At 44.2% G+C, this 17,486-nt stretch overlaps 1 protein-coding gene across 1 annotated transcript; it reads right to left on the bottom strand.

Moving 5' to 3' along the window:
• Positions 1-11,454: 11,454 nt before the first annotated feature.
• On the bottom strand, positions 11,455-12,622 carry LOC140192375 (probable G-protein coupled receptor 139). Its single transcript, XM_072250030.1, has 2 exons — positions 12,478-12,622; positions 11,455-12,353 (listed from the first exon to the last, which is right to left on the bottom strand). Exons 1-2 carry the CDS (start codon positions 12,620-12,622, stop codon positions 11,455-11,457), a joined length of 1,044 nt encoding a protein of 347 aa, XP_072106131.1.
• Positions 12,623-17,486: the final 4,864 nt, after the last annotated feature.

Here is a 17,486-nt window from a genome sequence, read left to right as displayed (position 1 = left end):
AGATGTGCTGACTGTGGGAGAGGGATATACACGTGACAATGTTTCATTTAGATGTGCTGACTGCGCGAGAGGGCTTTACCTGTGACAATGTTTCATGTAGATGTGCTGACTGGGGAGAGGGCTTTACCTGTGACAATGTTTCATGCAGATGTGCTGACTGAGGAGAGGGCTTTACCTGTGAAAATGTTTCATGTAGATGTGCTGACTGGGGCAGAGGGCTTTACCCGTGACAATGTTTCATGTAGATGTGCTGACTGGGGGAGAGGGCTTTACCTGTGACAATGTTTCATGTAGATGTGCTGACTGGGGGAGAGGGATTTACCCGTGACAATGTTTCATGTAGATGTGCTGACTGTGGGAGAGGGATTTACCCGTGACAATGTTCATGTAGATGTGCTGACTGGGGGAGAGGGCTTTATCCGTGACAATGTTTCATGTAGATGTGCTGACTGGGGGAGAGGATTTTACCTGTGAAAATGTTTCATGTGGATGTGCCGACTGGGGAAGAGGGCTTTACACGTGACAATGTTTCATGTAGATGTGCTGACTGGGGGAGAGGGATTTACCCGGGACAATATTTCATTTAGATGTGCTGACTGGGGGAGAGGGTTTTATCTGTGACAGTGTTTCATGTAGAAGTGCTGACTGGGGGAGAGGGATTTACCCGTGACAATGTTTCATGTAGATGTGCTGACTGGGGAGAGGGATTTACCTGTGACAATGTTTCATGTAGATGTGCTGACTGGGGGAGAGGGCTTTACCTGTGAGAATGTTTCATGTAGATGTGCTGACTGGGGGAGAGGGTTTTACCTGTGACAATGTTTCATGTAGATGTGCTGATTGCGGGAGAGGGTTTTACCTGTGAAACTGTTTCATGTGGATGTGCTGACTGGGGGAGAGGGATTTACCCGTGAGAATATTTCATGTAGATGTGCTGACTGGGGGAGAGGGTTTTATCTGTGACAGTGTTTCATGTAGATGTGCTGACTGGGGCAGAGGGTTTTACCTGTGACAATATTTCATGTAGATGTGCTGACTGGGGGAGAGGGATTTACCCGTGATAATGTTTCATGTAGATGTACTGACTGGGGGAGAGGCATTTACCCGTGACAATGTTTCATGTAGATGTGCTGACTGGGGGAGAGGGATTTACCCGTGACAATGTTTCATGTAGATGTGCTGACTGGGGGAGAGGGATTTACCCGTGACAATGTTTCATGCAGATGTGCTGACTGGGGAGAGGGCTTTACCTGTGACAATGTTTCATGCAGATGTGCTGACTGAGAAGAGGGCTTTACCTGTGACAATGTTTCATGCAGATGTGCTGACTGGGGGAGAGGGCTTTATCGGTGACAATGTTTCATGGAGATGTGCTGACTAGGGGAGAGGGTTTTATCGGTGACAATGTTTCATGTAGATGTGCTGACTGGGGGAGAGAGGTTTACCCGTGATGGACATTTTTTTTTTGGCGTAATACCTTAAGACTCTAAACTAATTCAAAGGAAGATACAGAGTCCTAAATGGGAGTTGCACTTCGAGTTTCCTTCATTAGTATGAAATGCTGGTGTGATGATGTTTGCAGTTCACGTATTCGTATATGTTACGTACCTCGCGGATATCTTGTGACCGTCTTATGAGGATGATTTAATAGTCCTGGGGAGTTCACATGATGTCATTCCCCACACCCCGATGTGAGGTCACGTGATGAGCTGTTCTCAACAGGTATATTCTGTATAAGTGTAGACCCCTGGTGACACAGTTAGTTTTCCCAGTTGAGTTTTCAGTTAGATCGTCAGTCAGATACTCCGCTATGATGCTTATTATTCCCATGACGCAGTATAGTTTTAAAACGGAGTTTTACTTTCTATTATAATGTACAGAACTGTTGGGCCGGTAGTTGACCAATCGCTGCCAGGTTTGTTGACGTATCTTTTCAGTAGTATTGGAGAGTGAAGACGGGAACCTGAAGGAGTCGTTCGGTGGTTTTGGAGAGAATCGACCATTATTGAATTCGTTCAAGTAAGAGTGTTCTGCATGAGATAACCTCTGCTAAAAGCAGCAGAAAATGTTGTGCAGTATCTATTCTACAGAGGAAAAATGACAGCGCCTTTAAAACGTTTTATTTTCGTCGTCGTGAGTCCTGCAGACAAGGCAGGTTTCGGCTGGGATCGGCAGTAACGTCAAGTCCTCGAGGAATTCTTTACTTCAGGAAAGTCAATCCTAATTGACTGTATAAATCTCTTGGACTTTCAAATTTACCATTCTAAGAACTGTGTTCTAATTTACCACTTTAAGACCGTGTTCGCATTTACCGCTTTAAGAACTAATACTGAGTTTAGAGGTTTGTTAAATAGCCGCATAGCAGTTTGCTTCTGGTTAAGGTTTTCACTTGTTTGAGCAGAGTTTAATAAATGTTCATTTGTTTATAAAACCTGACTCATTTCTATATTCATTGTTGCCAGTTACGTGACATATACATAACCCATAACGAATTATTTAAACAAATAAGAAAGATAAATCAAACAACATATATGCAAGGTTAGTCAAATGTTTCTGAAATATTAAATACACAGCAGTATCCACCACTTTTGGAAGGATCCTCGTAACTGGATTTAAGTGCAGACACAGTACAGGTCCTCCATAATAATAACACCGCAGAATTTAAGGTTGCTGACCGCCTCCAACTGTAATCCCCCGATTAAATTTGACTTGTGGACCTCCGCTTTCCTTCTACTGAAGTCCATAATCATTTCCTTTGTCCTGATGACATTCAGTAAGTGGCTGTTTTTGGCATCAGTCAGCCAGAGTTTCAAACTTCCTCTTCGATGCTGATTCATCCCCACCTTTAATCCGGCCAACGACAGTGGTGTCATCAGCAAACTTGAATATGGCATTGGAGCTGTGCTTAAATACACAGTCTAACGCTGTGGATCAGGATGTGAAGGGGACGACAGTACTGACAAGTAATTCCGTAGTTAGAGGAATAGACAGGAGATTATGTGGACGTGATACAGACGCCCCGATGGTATGTTACCTCCCAGGTGCTATGGTCATGGATGCCTCAGATCGGCTCCACAGGATTCTAAAGAGTGATCGTGAAGGGCCAAATGTTTTGGTACATATTGGCACCAATAAAATAGGCAGGAAAGCTGAGGAGGTCCTCAAGAGATATTTTCGGAAGCGAGGTAGAAAGCTGAAACCAGGACCTCAAGCGTAGTAATCCCTTGATTGCTACCTGTGCCATGTGCCAGTGAAAGTAAGAATAGGATAATTTTGCAGATGATACAGTGGCTGAGAATCTGGTGGGCGGAGGGAGGGTGTTCAGACTCCTGGATCACTGGCGAACCTGGGACCTGAACAAAAGGGGCTGCTTACACCTGAACTCGAGGGCTTCGAATATCCAGATGGGTAGGTTTGCTAGAGCTGTTCGAAAGGGTTTGAACTAATTTGGCAGCAGATGGGAACCGGAGTGATAGGGCGGGAGAGTAGCTGGTTTACAAACAGCAGCAGTGTGTAGTGAGACTGCCAGCTTGCAATGCAAAAGGGTGGGAACATCGAAAAGGGTGATGATTACAGAACTGAAGGCGTTAAAATTGAATGTGGGCAGTTTACAGAATAAGGAAGATGAACTTGTGTCGCAGTTACAGATTGACATTATGACGTTGTGGGCATGATTGAATAGTGGTTGAAAGAAGAATATAGCTGGGAGCTTCATGTCCAAGGATACAGATTATCAGGAGGCGTGTGGAGGGTCTGTTGGTAAAATATGAAATCAAATCTTCGAAAGAGGTGACATAGTATTGCAAGGTGTAAAATACTGACTTGAAGGGGGTAAATACTTATGCAATCGATTATGCTGTGTTTTATATTTGTACTTAATTTCGATCACTTTGTAGAGAGCTGTTTTCAATTTGACACGTAAGAGTCTTATTTTCTGTTGATCAGTGTCAAAAAAGCCGAATTAAGTCCACTGTGATTCAATGTTGTAAAACAATAAAACATTAAAAAAAATCATGTCTGAGGGTGTGTTGTATCTGTTCACTGTTTGAGATTATACTAAATGAAGAACATTGAATGGGAAGGAAGGTTTGAGTATAAGAATAAAGATCTCCTCTGGAGGTATATGGAGTCCTGGTGAGAGCGTACATGGAACACTGTGCACTGGTCTGGTCTCCCGTCCAGAGTCAGCCTGTGGGATGAAACGAATGAAAACAAGTTTCCAAGATGTATTTGGGAGTGAGGTAGTGTCCCCGGCGAGATTACACTGACTGGGACTGTCTCAAAATTAGAGAAATGACAAGTTGTCTGACAGAGACAGTCACGATCTCACTGAGTACGGACTGGAATGATCTTTTCCTGGCTGGGATGAGGATCCAGGGATCACAGATTCAAAATCCAAGATCATCTCAGCTGGACGGAGATGAGGAGATTTTTATTAAATTCAAAAGGGAAATTTAAAGGCTCAGCGATGCTGGTAAAGTTGCATAAAAGTCGAGCTGAGGTCAAAGATCAGACATCATCTGAGTGAAGGATAGAACAGGTGCGAGGGGCCGAAGGTCACACATATTCCTGTTTCTGATTTTCGCAAGCACGAGTTTACTTTTGCGCCTCGTTCTCCCTTGGCCTTCATCTTGTCGGATTACTCAAGGGCACAGTGAGGTCTCCGGAGACATCGGCAGCCGCTGCGGGGCATCTCCCTTCTCCCAGGAGCAGAGGACGGGTCTGGGACAAAGATCCAGACAAGAAGCCCCGATGCACGGCGGTAAAAGGCCGGGTACCCTCCGTGTAGATGAAGCATCTCACGGAATCACCGTCAGTCTCTTCACCTCTGCCATCGGAAGGTTTCAGCACCCCAGCAGATGTTGCAGCCTTTAAACGAAGTGCCGCTCCCGATCTCCGGCCTCTCCCTGAGTCCACTCGCTCCCGGTTCCAAAGCCCGATCCGCTCTGAACGCTCAGTGTCCCGCCCACTGACACTCCTCAACCAATAGTTCGAAGTAATCGCTGTTGTTGCACCGTTGGGGGGGGGGGGAGAGAGAGAGAGAGAGAGAGAGAGAGAGAGAGAGAGAGAGAGAGAGAGAGAGAGAGAGACAGAGAGAGAGAGAGAGAGAGAGAGAGAGGGGGGGGAGAGAGGGAGAGAGAGAGAGAGATGCACTTGGTTTCAGGCAAACCTTTTCCATGCCTTCTGATCCAGCTGTGGTCACCGACTGTGACCCCTCCGTTCCAGATGAGATTGTTACCCGGCACCCAGGTAAGGGCGGACACACGCCAGGTTCCCACCGATCGGACCTTTACACCCTTTGAGCCTCTGACCGATTCCCGCGAACCGGTCCTCCAAACTCCCACCACCTTGTGGGACACACTGCTCTTTCCAGGGTCTCGTGGCGTGTGTGTGTCGTGCCTTAGCAAACCTGCTATTTTTATCCCCCGGCTGGGGTATCACCTGTCCATCAAACTTCAAACAGTTCAGGTTCAAAACAAACGGCCTGTCGCAGACACTAACATCGGAATTGTGTTTCTTTCTCGTTAATCTCTCTCTTCTCTCTTATTAGCATTTTGAATGTTTCTCCATTGTCTTCCGTTATCTCTCTCATTAGCATCATCCGTCCTGCAGCTCTGCTTCGCTTCACACATGACACCCCCACCCTTAAAAGGACTTTTACCGGGGTAAAAATTATGGGCATGAATCCACATTTTAAGATATACACCAATATACAGGTAGTCATCAGCTATTCGGCTAATACAGTGAATTTATGTTTTAACACCTGGACAGACAATCAGAAATCACATTGTCAGTTTCTTTTATATGTTTTATCTTAATATCAAATTCCTGTAATACCAGGCTCCAACTTAACAAGCGTTTGTTTTTATCCTTCATTGTGACCAAAAACACGAATGGATTGTGATCAGTGTAAACTATCAGTGGTTTCCGTGCTGGACAAATATAAACCTCAAAATGTTGTAATGCCAGAATGATTGCCGGTAATTCCTTCTCCACAGTGGAATAATTTCTCTGATGGACATTAAACATTTTAGAAAAATAAGCCACTGGGTGCTCAATTTCCTCTTTGTCTGTCTGCAACAGCACTGCCCCGGCCGCTTCGTCGCGAGCATCTGTTGCTAGGGAGGAGGGTTTTGAAAAGTCAGGCGCATTCAATACAGGATGGTGACACAGAATCGCCTTCAGACTCTCAAAGGCTTGTTGACAAAGGTCGTTCCACACAAACTTTGCATTCTTCGGCAAGAGCTTAGTAAGAGGGAGGGTAATATCCGCAAAGTTTTTACAAAACTTCCGATAGTACCCCACCATCCCCAAGAACCTTCTCAGGGCTCTCTTGTCCGTCGGGATGGGAGTTTCAGAGATAACCTGCACCTTAGCCTGCATCGGTGCCAGCTGCCCCGTCCTACCACATACCCCAGATATGTGACCTTAGCGTGGCCGAATTCACTCTTCGCGTGGCTCACTGTCAGTTTGGCTTCAGAAAGTCGTTTAAACAGCTCGTCTACTGCCACAATATGCTCCTCCCATGTGTCACCTCAGACCAGTAAATCGTCAATATACGCTTCTGCGTTCTTTAACCCTTTTATCACTGAATTAATCATCCTTTGGAAGGTTCTGTGGCGTTCTTCATGCCAAAAGGTAAAATATTATACTCGCATAACCCGGATGGAGTGACAAATGCTGAGATTTCTCTAGCCCGGTTGGTGAAAGGAACGCACCAGTACCCTTTCAGCAAATCGATCTTTGTGATGTACTTAGCTCTCCCCACTTTATAGATGCAATCGTCTGACCTTGGGATGGGGTAAACATCAGTTTTTGTGATGGCGTTCACCTTTCTGTAATCTGTACAGAATCGTATGCTCCCATCGGGTTTCGGGACAACCACACAGGGAAAAGTGCATTCAGATTTGGATGACCTAATAATACCTGTGGCTAGCATGCGTTCAATTTCTTTCTCCACTAGCTTGCCCTTCTCCAAGTTCATCCTATAGGGGTGTTGTTTAATAGGCTGATCTGATGTAACAACAACATCATGTACCGTCCCCTTGCATCGCCTCAGGACATCCGGACATACATCTGCATGCCGGTTAATTAGCTTTATCAGCGGCTAGCTCTGTTCGGGGATTAAGTGAGAGACCTTATCAGCAAAGTTGGCCAAAACAATAGAGTTCTCCAATCTTGTCGGTACCGTATTTATCTTTTCAAGATGGGTTTTCCCCTTATCATTTGGCACCCCAGCCTCATTTATTTTTGTGATAACACCGACTAGATCTGCTTTCTTATCGTGGTAAGCTTTTAACATATTAATATGCACTAATTGCGTCGGCTTACGTCTGTCCGGCTTTTCAATAATATAATTCAAAGAGTCTATCTTTTCAATCACTTTGTACGGACCGTGGAATCTCGCCTGGAGGGGGTTGGTTACCACTGGAAACAGAATTAAGACCCTATCGCCCACGTGAAACACTTGTTCGCGGATACGTCTATTATACCACTGTTTCATTTTTATTTATGCTTCGGAGAGAACTGTCTCCATCAAAACCATCAGCTCCTCGTCTCATTCCTGTGCCTGTATAAATTCCTTCCTCGCTACTGATAAATCTACCTCAACTCCATCACTTCCTTCCGTTCCACTATGCTCCTTCTTCTCATCTTCTAACCCCTCCTGGTACAAGGCTGGTAAAAACGTCTCAGCTAAATCTATATTCGCTTCGGCAGCCTTCCTCAACATGCGCCGAGTTACTGCGCAAACGAGATAAACCTGTGAATCCATGGGCGGGTCCTCAGTCCTGTCAGGCTTGCTCGTCAGCTTTACTGCTGGTTACACATCTCCTCCTGCAAGGTCGTTACCAAGTAAGACCTCCACGTCTTCCACCGGTAATTCGGACCTCACCCCTATCGTGACCGGTCCGGAGACCAAATCACTTTTCAGGTGCATCTGGTGCAAAGGTACTGCTTCAGTCCCTTTCCCAATGCCTTTTATCACACTGACCTCCCCAGTCTCGGTCTCTGAACTAAAGTCTAACGCTCTCCTTAAGATCAATGACTGACAAGCCCCAGTGTCTCTCCAGATCCGTGCTGGAACTGAGGTTGACCCCTCCTCCACCAACACCAATCCGGCCGAAATAAACTTCTGGCGCCCTTCCTGAACTCTAGCAGACCTCTTCTCGCCTAGCGGTTTGTTTGCTGGCTCAATACAGCCAGTCGGAGTCGTCGTTTTTCCTTTCCCCGTCTTCTTCTTTGGGGCAAAACACCTGGTGTCCGGTTTTCCCACAATTATAGCATACGACCCCAGGAGACTTCCTACCAAACTGCTTCCTGTCTTCCTTATCCTTCTCACTAGTCCCCGGCTTACTTTCTGGCTTTTCCGGTGGACTTTCTCCGCCCCCTCGACTACCCTTCTGGTAGCTTTTATTCGGGGTAAACTTTGCTTTGTGTGTTAACGCGTACTCATCCGCTAACTTAGCAGTTGCGGCTAAGGTTTCTGTCTCTTTTCCATCTAGATAGGGCCTCATACCTTCAGGGACACAACCTTTAAATTACACAATCAGTATTAGCTGTAGCAGTCTGTCATAATTCCCAGTGACCCCTTTCGAGGCGCACCAACGCTCACAATACATCTGCATTTCACGGTCAAACTCTAAATACGTGCGGACCCACTGCTTCCTCACATTCCGGACCCTTTGCTGGTATGCTTCTGGGACCAACTCAAATCCTGAGTATCGCCTCTTTAACCACATCATACCTCTAGGCATCTTCTGCTGACAAGGCTGAGTAAGCTTGTTGAGCCTTCCCCTTAAGCAAGCTCTGAAGCAAAACAGCCCACTTATCCCTCGACCAGTCCTGACTTGCAGCGACTTTTTTGAAATGTAGAAAGAACCGATCAACATCGGCCTCCTCAAATGGGGGAACCAACCTAACCCCCTGGGTCGCCTTGAACCCTCCACCTTGGTTCGGCATTTGGCCCCTCTTTAGCGCCATCCTTAACTTCTCCAGCTCAAACTCCCCTTCCTTCTATCTCTCTTCCCGTTCTAACTGCTTCCCTTCTAGTTCTAATTGCTTCTCTCTCTCTTCTCGTTCTAGCTGCTTCACTCATAACTCGTGCTCGAGTCTTAATTTTTCCATCTGCCGCTGCACTACTTCTCCACCAGGGTTGCTCATAGACTCTACCTCCAGCAAACCGTGGGGAAACACACCTTTAGATACATAACGCTCAACGATAATTCTGTGCATCTCAGCTCTCCTCATTGTCGGTTTCCCCTTAAAAATATTCAACCGTTTTGCAACAGTCGCCAATTCTGATTTCCTGGCATCCTCTAATGCCTCCAAGGTTGGCGCCTTTAGAAATTACTCAATCTCCATTTCTGCTGTTTGCCCTCTTGTTTTTCGTTCGGGAATTTTATCCCAATCAATTTACTCAGTCCCAAATTTTGGCGTTCAAAATCGCGGACGAGATCCCTATTTATGTTACGTACCCCGTAACTGGGTTGCTAAACCAGCAGAAATGGAACGCTTGTTGGAGTCTGTGATTACTAGGAACTAATAAAGTTTTATTAAAGAAATAAGTAATACAGTACACTAATCGCAACGATATAAATGTAACAGGTTAGCAATGATAGTATACATATATACACAGAAATAGAATAATAGGAATCAACCAAGCTCTATCGCAGTCTAGGGGTAAAATGATCAGTCTTAAGTGAAGCAGAGTTCAGTTCGGTTTAGTGCAGTTCGAAGTAGTCGCTGTTGTTGTACCGTTGGAGAGAGAGAGAGAGCGGCACAATGGCGGGGGCAGTGGGAGCAAGGGTGGACCCAAATGCAAGACATATCTTGTGAGATTAATTAAATTTAGTTTATTCTTCGATATCAGGAGAGCTAGGAGAGCTAGACAGGAGCAGGAGTAGCGAACTGCACAAGGACTCAGGACTACTACTAGGCTGGGACCAAAGGTCTGGGCTTGGACTCGGAATCGGCTCCCAGAACTAGAGGAGACATGACGACGCTAGGGTATGGACTCCGCGTCAGAGACTGGGCAAGGACCCAGTACCTGGGTCTTGCCTCCGGCTCGGACCCCAGAACCAGGCATGGACATGACAACCCATTCACTCCAAGAATTGCCTTTAAACCACTCCAGTTTCCGCAGATATTTTCTAAGACTGGGGATTGGAACTTAGTCATAACACTCATCAGTGGTGTATAAACTTTCAACAATACATCCTTGCATCATTCCATCATGTTTGATTTATTGTCCCTCTCATCTCCATTCTCCCGCATTCTCCCTGTAACCCTGGGCGACGTTACTCAAGAAGCGGTGGGAAGCCTTTTTTCTCAGGCAACACCTGCATTTCTGGCAACATCCCCTCTCAGTAAGACTGCTGAACATCTCAATTTAGGGTTCAAACTGGGGTGTCGTGCAGTTTTAGCTTTGGAAAAGACCGCGCCCTTTCTGAATGAAAAGACAGTTGTCGCATATTTTGCACTGCTACAATGAAAATTGTAGGTGTCCAAGCTCATTTAACTGGCATCAGTTCTCCATGTTTCAGGCACATTTATCTAGGTGTCACAGAAATCCCTGGAATGATCCATTTTCCGGTGAATTTGAATAGAATTTTACCAATTTAAACAGAATCATACTGGCTTTACATGTTCGTTGACCCCGATTCTGGCATTAATCCAAAACGTTAAATAACATTTATGCTGTGGTCTCGATTAGGTCAGCGCCTTCCTGCTGTTTCTCGCATTAATTTGCTGACTTTACTGGAACCGGGAACCTACTAACATTCGCTCACAGGCTGCAGGGAAATGAAAAGATTTATCTAATATATAAGTAGCCAGCTCGTATGCAGGTTGACTCTGTGGTTAAGAAGGAATAAGGTGCTCTGGCCTTCATCAGTGTGGGATTGAGTTTAGGAGCCGAGAGGTAATGTCGCGGCTATATAGGAGCCTGGTCAAACCCCACTTGGAGTACTGTGCTCAGTTCCGGCCGCTTCACTTCAGGAAAGATGATGAAACCATAGAAAGGTTGCTGAGAACATTTACAAAGATGTTGTTTGTATTGGGGATTATGCCTTATGAGAATAGGTTGAGTGAACTCGGCCTTTACTCCTTGGAGCGACGGAGGATGAGAGGTGACCCGATAGAGGTGTATAAGATGATGAGAGGCATTGATCATGTGTATAGTCAGAGGCTTTTTTCCCACGGCTGAAATGGTTAACACGAGAGGGCACAGTTATAAAGTGCTTGGAAATAGGTACAGAGAAGATGTCAGGAGTAGGTATTTTACGCAGAGACTAGTGGGTGCGTGGAATAGGCTGCCGGCGGCGGTGTTGACAGATACAATAGGGTCTTTTAGGAGACTCCTGGATAGGAACATGAAGCTTAGAAAAATAGAGGACTCTGGGTCACATAGAAATGCATTTCAACTCCCCTCAAAGCTTGCCATGGGGTTTGCGTTCATCCACAGAGCCGACCACATAACTTAACCAAATGTCTGACTCCACCGTTCAGCTCCTCCCTGAATTTCCTCTGTGACAGAGTGTAGATACACGTGTTGGTGCAGGTACAGAGAAACTGCAACATGAACCCAAACTGTTGCAGGATATATGTCGGGGTGTTTAAATATCTGTCTGCATAAGAGTAATTCTGAACTTGCCAGTTCATGGTGTATACAATATAGGGGATCCACAAGAGTACAAAATTGGCGGAGAGAGCGAACAACAACATTATTGATCTTCTCCGGTTCTCCATCTCTGGGTCATTCTTTTTCTCTCTGCTGTTCCTGAGCCCCCGGCGAACCCTGTTTGCCGCGATAATATGACTGATGGTTAAAGCATTAAAAAGCAGAATCAAACTGATTGGCAATAAAGGTGCCGTGATAGTGTTAAACAACTGGTATGCTTTCCATGCTGGTAAAGTAAGGAAATCAGTTTTCAAAATACATCGCCAAGGTACGTTGCCAATGATAACGTAAGGTTCTAACACAAAATATAATGGAACAGTCTTCGCACAACTTCCTAAACACACAATTACTATCACAATAGTCGCGGTCCTCTCGGTGCAGTATCGTTCCCGCAGCTTTTGACTGCAGATTGCAATACAGCGATCGAACGTGAAAGCCACCGTCAGCCAAACAGAACAGTCCATGGCTGTGATCCTCAGGGCATGCGTCACGGTGCAAACCGGTGTGATGAGCAAAGGAGGGGCATAAACATAAATATTATTGATCTCACACAGTATAACAGCAACAATAACACATATTAAATCAGCTGCTGCCATTCCCACCAGGTAAAGGGAGATACCTTTGGAGAGTCCGCAGTTTCCCAGAGACAGGATCACAATCGCCACTGAATTAACTGTAAGAAGCAAAGAAGTGTTAGGTTCTTGCGCAGAAACCCTGATCATTTGTACTTGATATGCATGCATAGAAATATGTTGAATCCGATTAAGTGACCTCAGACCGTATGCCGGTTGGCAGACTTCGGTTTGGAGAGTGGAAATGTTGCTCGTAGGGGCTCCGTCGCTGTCGTTCCATTGATGACAGTGAGGGACACGAGAAAAAGTTGAGCTGCAGCTTCCCAGTTGACAGCAGATATCGACCCACTGATTCAGACAGACCCATCATTTTAGCTGAGAATGGTGAAGGTTTCATAGGTTGCGGGAATAAAGTGAGCTGAGGGAGACTGTTTATTCGGAGATAACATTTGTAAGTGGAGGAACAGCAGAACTGAATGCATGTTCCGATCTGCAGTTGCCAAATGAACTTGAGTCTTCTATATTGCGGTGGGGAATCAACTTTATGTTGTGAGATGGATATAAGAAATAAAATAATTCTTATCTTATTTAACCTTATCGAAATGTAAACCGCCCAAAGAAGGAGGGCACGTTTAAATGTGAGAGCTTTGCACATTACTGTCGCTATTTCAATGACACTTAGACAAACAAATAACAACTAATTTTTTTTGTTGTTGCATAAAGACAGTGTGGAAGAAACTGCGTGCTTTCTAAGGTCCAGGAAGCTCGCAGAGAGAGTTGCAACAATGCTAAATATTTTGTTTTTGTTTTACTAAACGTTTGAGTTTCTATATTAATGCACAATCAGATTTAGAAAAAATACGTGCTCATAAAGCTGGAAGGTGGAGTAAGATAAAATGCTGGAACAGTGTCAATATTAAAAACTCAATCAATTGTTAATATTGACAAAATGATCGGGATAAAAAAACAAGTGACAATTCCAGAACAAAAAAAATGAAGGAATAAATTAAAGTATTTACTTAAATCTAAACAGACTTAAAACACTCGTCAGATGAGGCACAACCTATAACAAATGCTACAAGAAGAAAACAATGCGCATACGGTAATAGCCAATTCCAGTTACTTACCAGGGATACCAATCGCTGCTAGTGCAGGATAGTAAATACTCGCGATGTAGTAAATTGCCGAATATACCATTTTCTGTGAGTTGGTTATCAGTTGAAAATAGTCCAACTGCGGATATCTACTGGTGACTTTTACAGGCTCTTATACAGGAGAGGAAAGTGGACTCTGGCAATTAATCATACCACGTTGTCAGTCACATCAGTGGCAGTACACTGAACAAACACTTCAGGTAAAATATTTATATGAATTGTGTCATCGTGCAATAAAGATCGCTCCATCGGACAAAATCACAATATAACAATTATGTTCAATTTTCTTTATTCACACTTTCAAACGAGAACGTTCAATATTCTTCCTCTATAACCCAGAGTTTGTGCATTTCAAGTAGAATAATTTTTCGTCTCAATATTTTTACTATGTGCACTTTCACCTTTAAATAATTATCATTTGTAACGATAGGCGCAGAGTTGAAGATTCTAAGGGTCCGATAGTTGTTTACCATAGAACCACAGAACATTACAGAACAAAAACTGTCCTTTTGGCCTTCTTGGCTGTGCCAAACCAATTTACTGCCTGGTCTCACTGACCTGCACCTGGACCATATCCCTCCATAAACCTCGCATCCATGTACTCGTCCAAGTTTTTTTTAATGTTAAAAGTGAGACCGCATTTACCACTTCATCGGCAGCTCATTCCACACTCCCACCAATGTGTGAAGAAGCACCCACCCCGATGTTCCCTTTAAACTTTTCCCCCTTCACCCTTAACCCATGTCCTCTGTTTTTTTTTCTTTCTCCCCTAGCCTCAGTGGAAAAAGCTTGCTTGCATTCACGCTACATATACCCATCATAATGTTATATACCTCGATCAAATCTCCCCCCATTCTTCTACGCTCCAGGGAATACAGTCCTAACCTATGCAACCTTTTTTCTTTAACTCAGTTTCTGAAGTCCGGGCAACATCCTTGCAAACCTTCTCTGCGCTCTTTCAACCTTATTAGTATCTTTCCTGTAATTTGGTGACCAAAACTACACACAATACTCCAAATTCGGCCTCACCAATGCCTTATACAACCTCCCTATGACATTCAAACTCTTATAATCAATACTTTGATTTATAAAGGCCAATAAACCAAAAGCTCGATTTACGACCCTATTTACCTATGACGCCACTATTAGGGAATTTTGTATCTGTATTCCCAGATCCCTCCGTTCTACTGCACTCCTCAGTGCCCTATCATTTACCTTCTATCTTCTACCTTCGTTTGTCCTTCCAAAGTGCAATACCTCACACTTGTCTGTATTAATCTCCATCTGCCATTTTTCAGCACATTTTTCCAGCTGGTCCAAATCCCTCTCCAAGCTTTGAAAACTGTCCTCACTGTCCACTGCTCTTCCAATCTTTGTATCATCAGCAAATTTACTGATCCAACTTACCACATTATCATCCAGATCATTGATATAGATAACAAATAACAATGGACCCAGCACTGATCCCTGTGGCACACCACTAGTCACAGGCCTCCACTCAGAGAAGCAATTCTCTACTACCACTACCACTCTCTGGCTTCTTCCATTGAGCCAATGTCTAATCCAGTTTACTACCTTTCCATGTATACCAAGCGACTGAATTTTCCTAACTAACCTCCCATGTGGAACCTTGTCAAAGGCCTTACTGAAGTCCATGTAGACAACATCTACTGCCTTCCCTTCATCCACTTTTCTGGTAACCCACTCGAAAAACTCTAACAGATATGTTAAGTATGACCTACAACGCACAAAGCCATGTTGACTCTCCCTAATAAGCCCCTGTCCATCCAAATACTTGTATATCCTATCTCTTAGTTCTCCTTCCAATAATTTACAGACTACCGACGTCAAACCGACCGGCCTAAAATTTCCCGGATTAATTTTATAGCCTTTTTTAAACAATGTAACAACATGAGCTATCCTCCAACCCTCCTGCACCTCACCCGTAGATACCGACATGCCATAGTGATACTTTAATACTGGTTTTATGACTGAGCTGCGCTTTTGTACTGCTGGACATTGCTTGTACTGGCTGGTTACTTGAGCTATTTATTGTTTATTTATGTTATTTGTTGTTTTATAGCATTGAGTACGAGAGTTACCAGCTCATTTTCGCTGTATTGGTGCATGACAAATTGTACTATGCAATGACAATAACGATGTGTCATTTCATTTCATTCAATATATCTGCCAGGGCCCCTGCAATTTCAACACTAGTCTCCGTCAAGGTCCGAGGGAATACCCTGTAAGGTCATGGGGGATTTATCTACTCTGATTTGCCTCAAGATAGCAAGCACCTCCTCCTCTTCAATCTGTATGGGTTCCATGACCTCACTACTTGTTTTCCTTATTTTCATGGACTCCATGCCAATTTCCTTAGTAAATACAGACGCAAAAATCCCATTTAAGATCTCCCTTATTTCCTTTGGTTCCATACATAGCCGACCACTCTGATCTTCAAGAGGACCAATTTCATCCCTTACTATCGCTTTGCTCTTAATATACCTGTAGGAGCTCCTTGGATTATCCTTCACCTTGACGACCAAAGCAACCTCATGTCTTCTTTTAGCCCTTCTGATTTCTTTCTTAAGTTTTTTTTGCACTTTTTATACTCCTCGAGCACCTTATTTGCTCCCTATTTCCTATACATGTCATACATCTCTCTCTTCTTCTTTATCAGAGTTCCAATATCCCTTGAGAACCAAGGTTCCTATTCTTATTCACTTTGTCTTTAATCCTGGCAGGAACATACAAACCCTGCGCTCTCAAAATTTCTCCTTTGAAGGCCTCCCACCTACCCATCGCATCCTTGCCAGAGAACAACCTGTCCCAATCCATGCTTTTTACATCCTTTCTCATTTCTTCAAATTTGGCTTCTTTCCAGTTTAGAACCTCAACCCGAGGACCAGATCTATCTTTATCCATGATCAAGTTGAAACTAATGGTGTTATGATCACTGGAACCAAAGTGTCCCCCTACACACACTTCCGTCACCTGTCCTAACTGTTTTTTTTTTTCATATGAGTTGTAATATTGCCTCCTCTGTATTTGGTACCTCTCTATATTGATTTAGAAAACTTTCCTAAACACATTTTACAAACTCTAACCCGTTTAGATCTTTAACAGTATTGGAAGCCCAATGAATATGTGAGAAATAAAATCCCCGACTATCACAACTGTATGTTTCCTGCAGTTGTATGTTATCTCTCTGCAGATTTGCTCATCCAAGTCGCGTTGACTATTGGGTGGTCTGTAATACAATCCCACTAATGTGGCCATCCCTTACCTGTTTCTCAGCTCCACCCATAAGGACTCAGTAGACAAGCCCTCTAATCTGTCCTGCCTGAGTACTGTTGTAACATTTTCCCTGACTAGCAATGCCATCACCATCCCCACCCTTCATCCCTCTGCCTCTATCACGTCTGAAATCTTGGAACCCTGGAACACTAAACTGCTAGTATTGCCCGTCCTGTAGCCAAGTTTCAGTAATGGCCATAATGTCGTAATTCCATGTGTCAATCCACGCCCTCAGCTCGTCAGCCTTCCCCACAATACTCCTTGCATCGAAATAGACACACCTCAGAAGATTACTACCGCCACACACAATCCTCCTATTTGTGACTTTGCATGTATTTTAACATAATTTAATTTCACCCCCGCTCCACTATCTGCTCTGGCACTCTGGTTCCCATTCCCCTGCAAATCTTTGTGCACCTATATGCCTCGTCACACACACACAAATCTACACACATAGCCAAATCTGTACCCTCACCCATATCTCTGTGGACTCCCAAATCAACACGCACCTGGAGTATTTGTGTCCGCATACACCCGCAAACCACTAAATCTGTACACATCACCAAGTACCTAGGCACCGCTAATTCCGCTGACACCCCCACAGGAACATTAGACTATATCAGAGCAGAAATCATTTCCCACCCTTCAAAAAGTAGCTTGGTGATATCTAAATGATAAGAGGAACAGAGATCAACGTTGAAAGTGCACTAATTCTTCAAGTTTCTATAAGTGGACAACTTGAGATTTGTTAACCAACTACACCCACCCCCCCCCCACACACAC

This window comes from Mobula birostris, unplaced genomic scaffold (genome assembly GCF_030028105.1).
Source record: "Mobula birostris isolate sMobBir1 unplaced genomic scaffold, sMobBir1.hap1 scaffold_1250, whole genome shotgun sequence".
Classification (NCBI taxonomy): domain Eukaryota; kingdom Metazoa; phylum Chordata; class Chondrichthyes; order Myliobatiformes; family Myliobatidae; genus Mobula; species Mobula birostris.
The sequence above is the reverse complement of the archived record's forward strand: the minus strand, read 5'-3'. Positions and strand labels throughout refer to the sequence as shown.

Coding starts and splice junctions, on each gene's coding strand:
- LOC140192375 (XM_072250030.1), bottom strand. CDS start 12,622: ATGATGGGTCTGTCTGAATCAGTGGGTCGATATCTGCTGTCAACTGGG. Junction 12,354..12,477: donor TTTCCACTCTCCAAACCGAA/GTCTGCCAACCG, acceptor TGCTTCTTACAG/TTAATTCAGTGGCGATTGTG.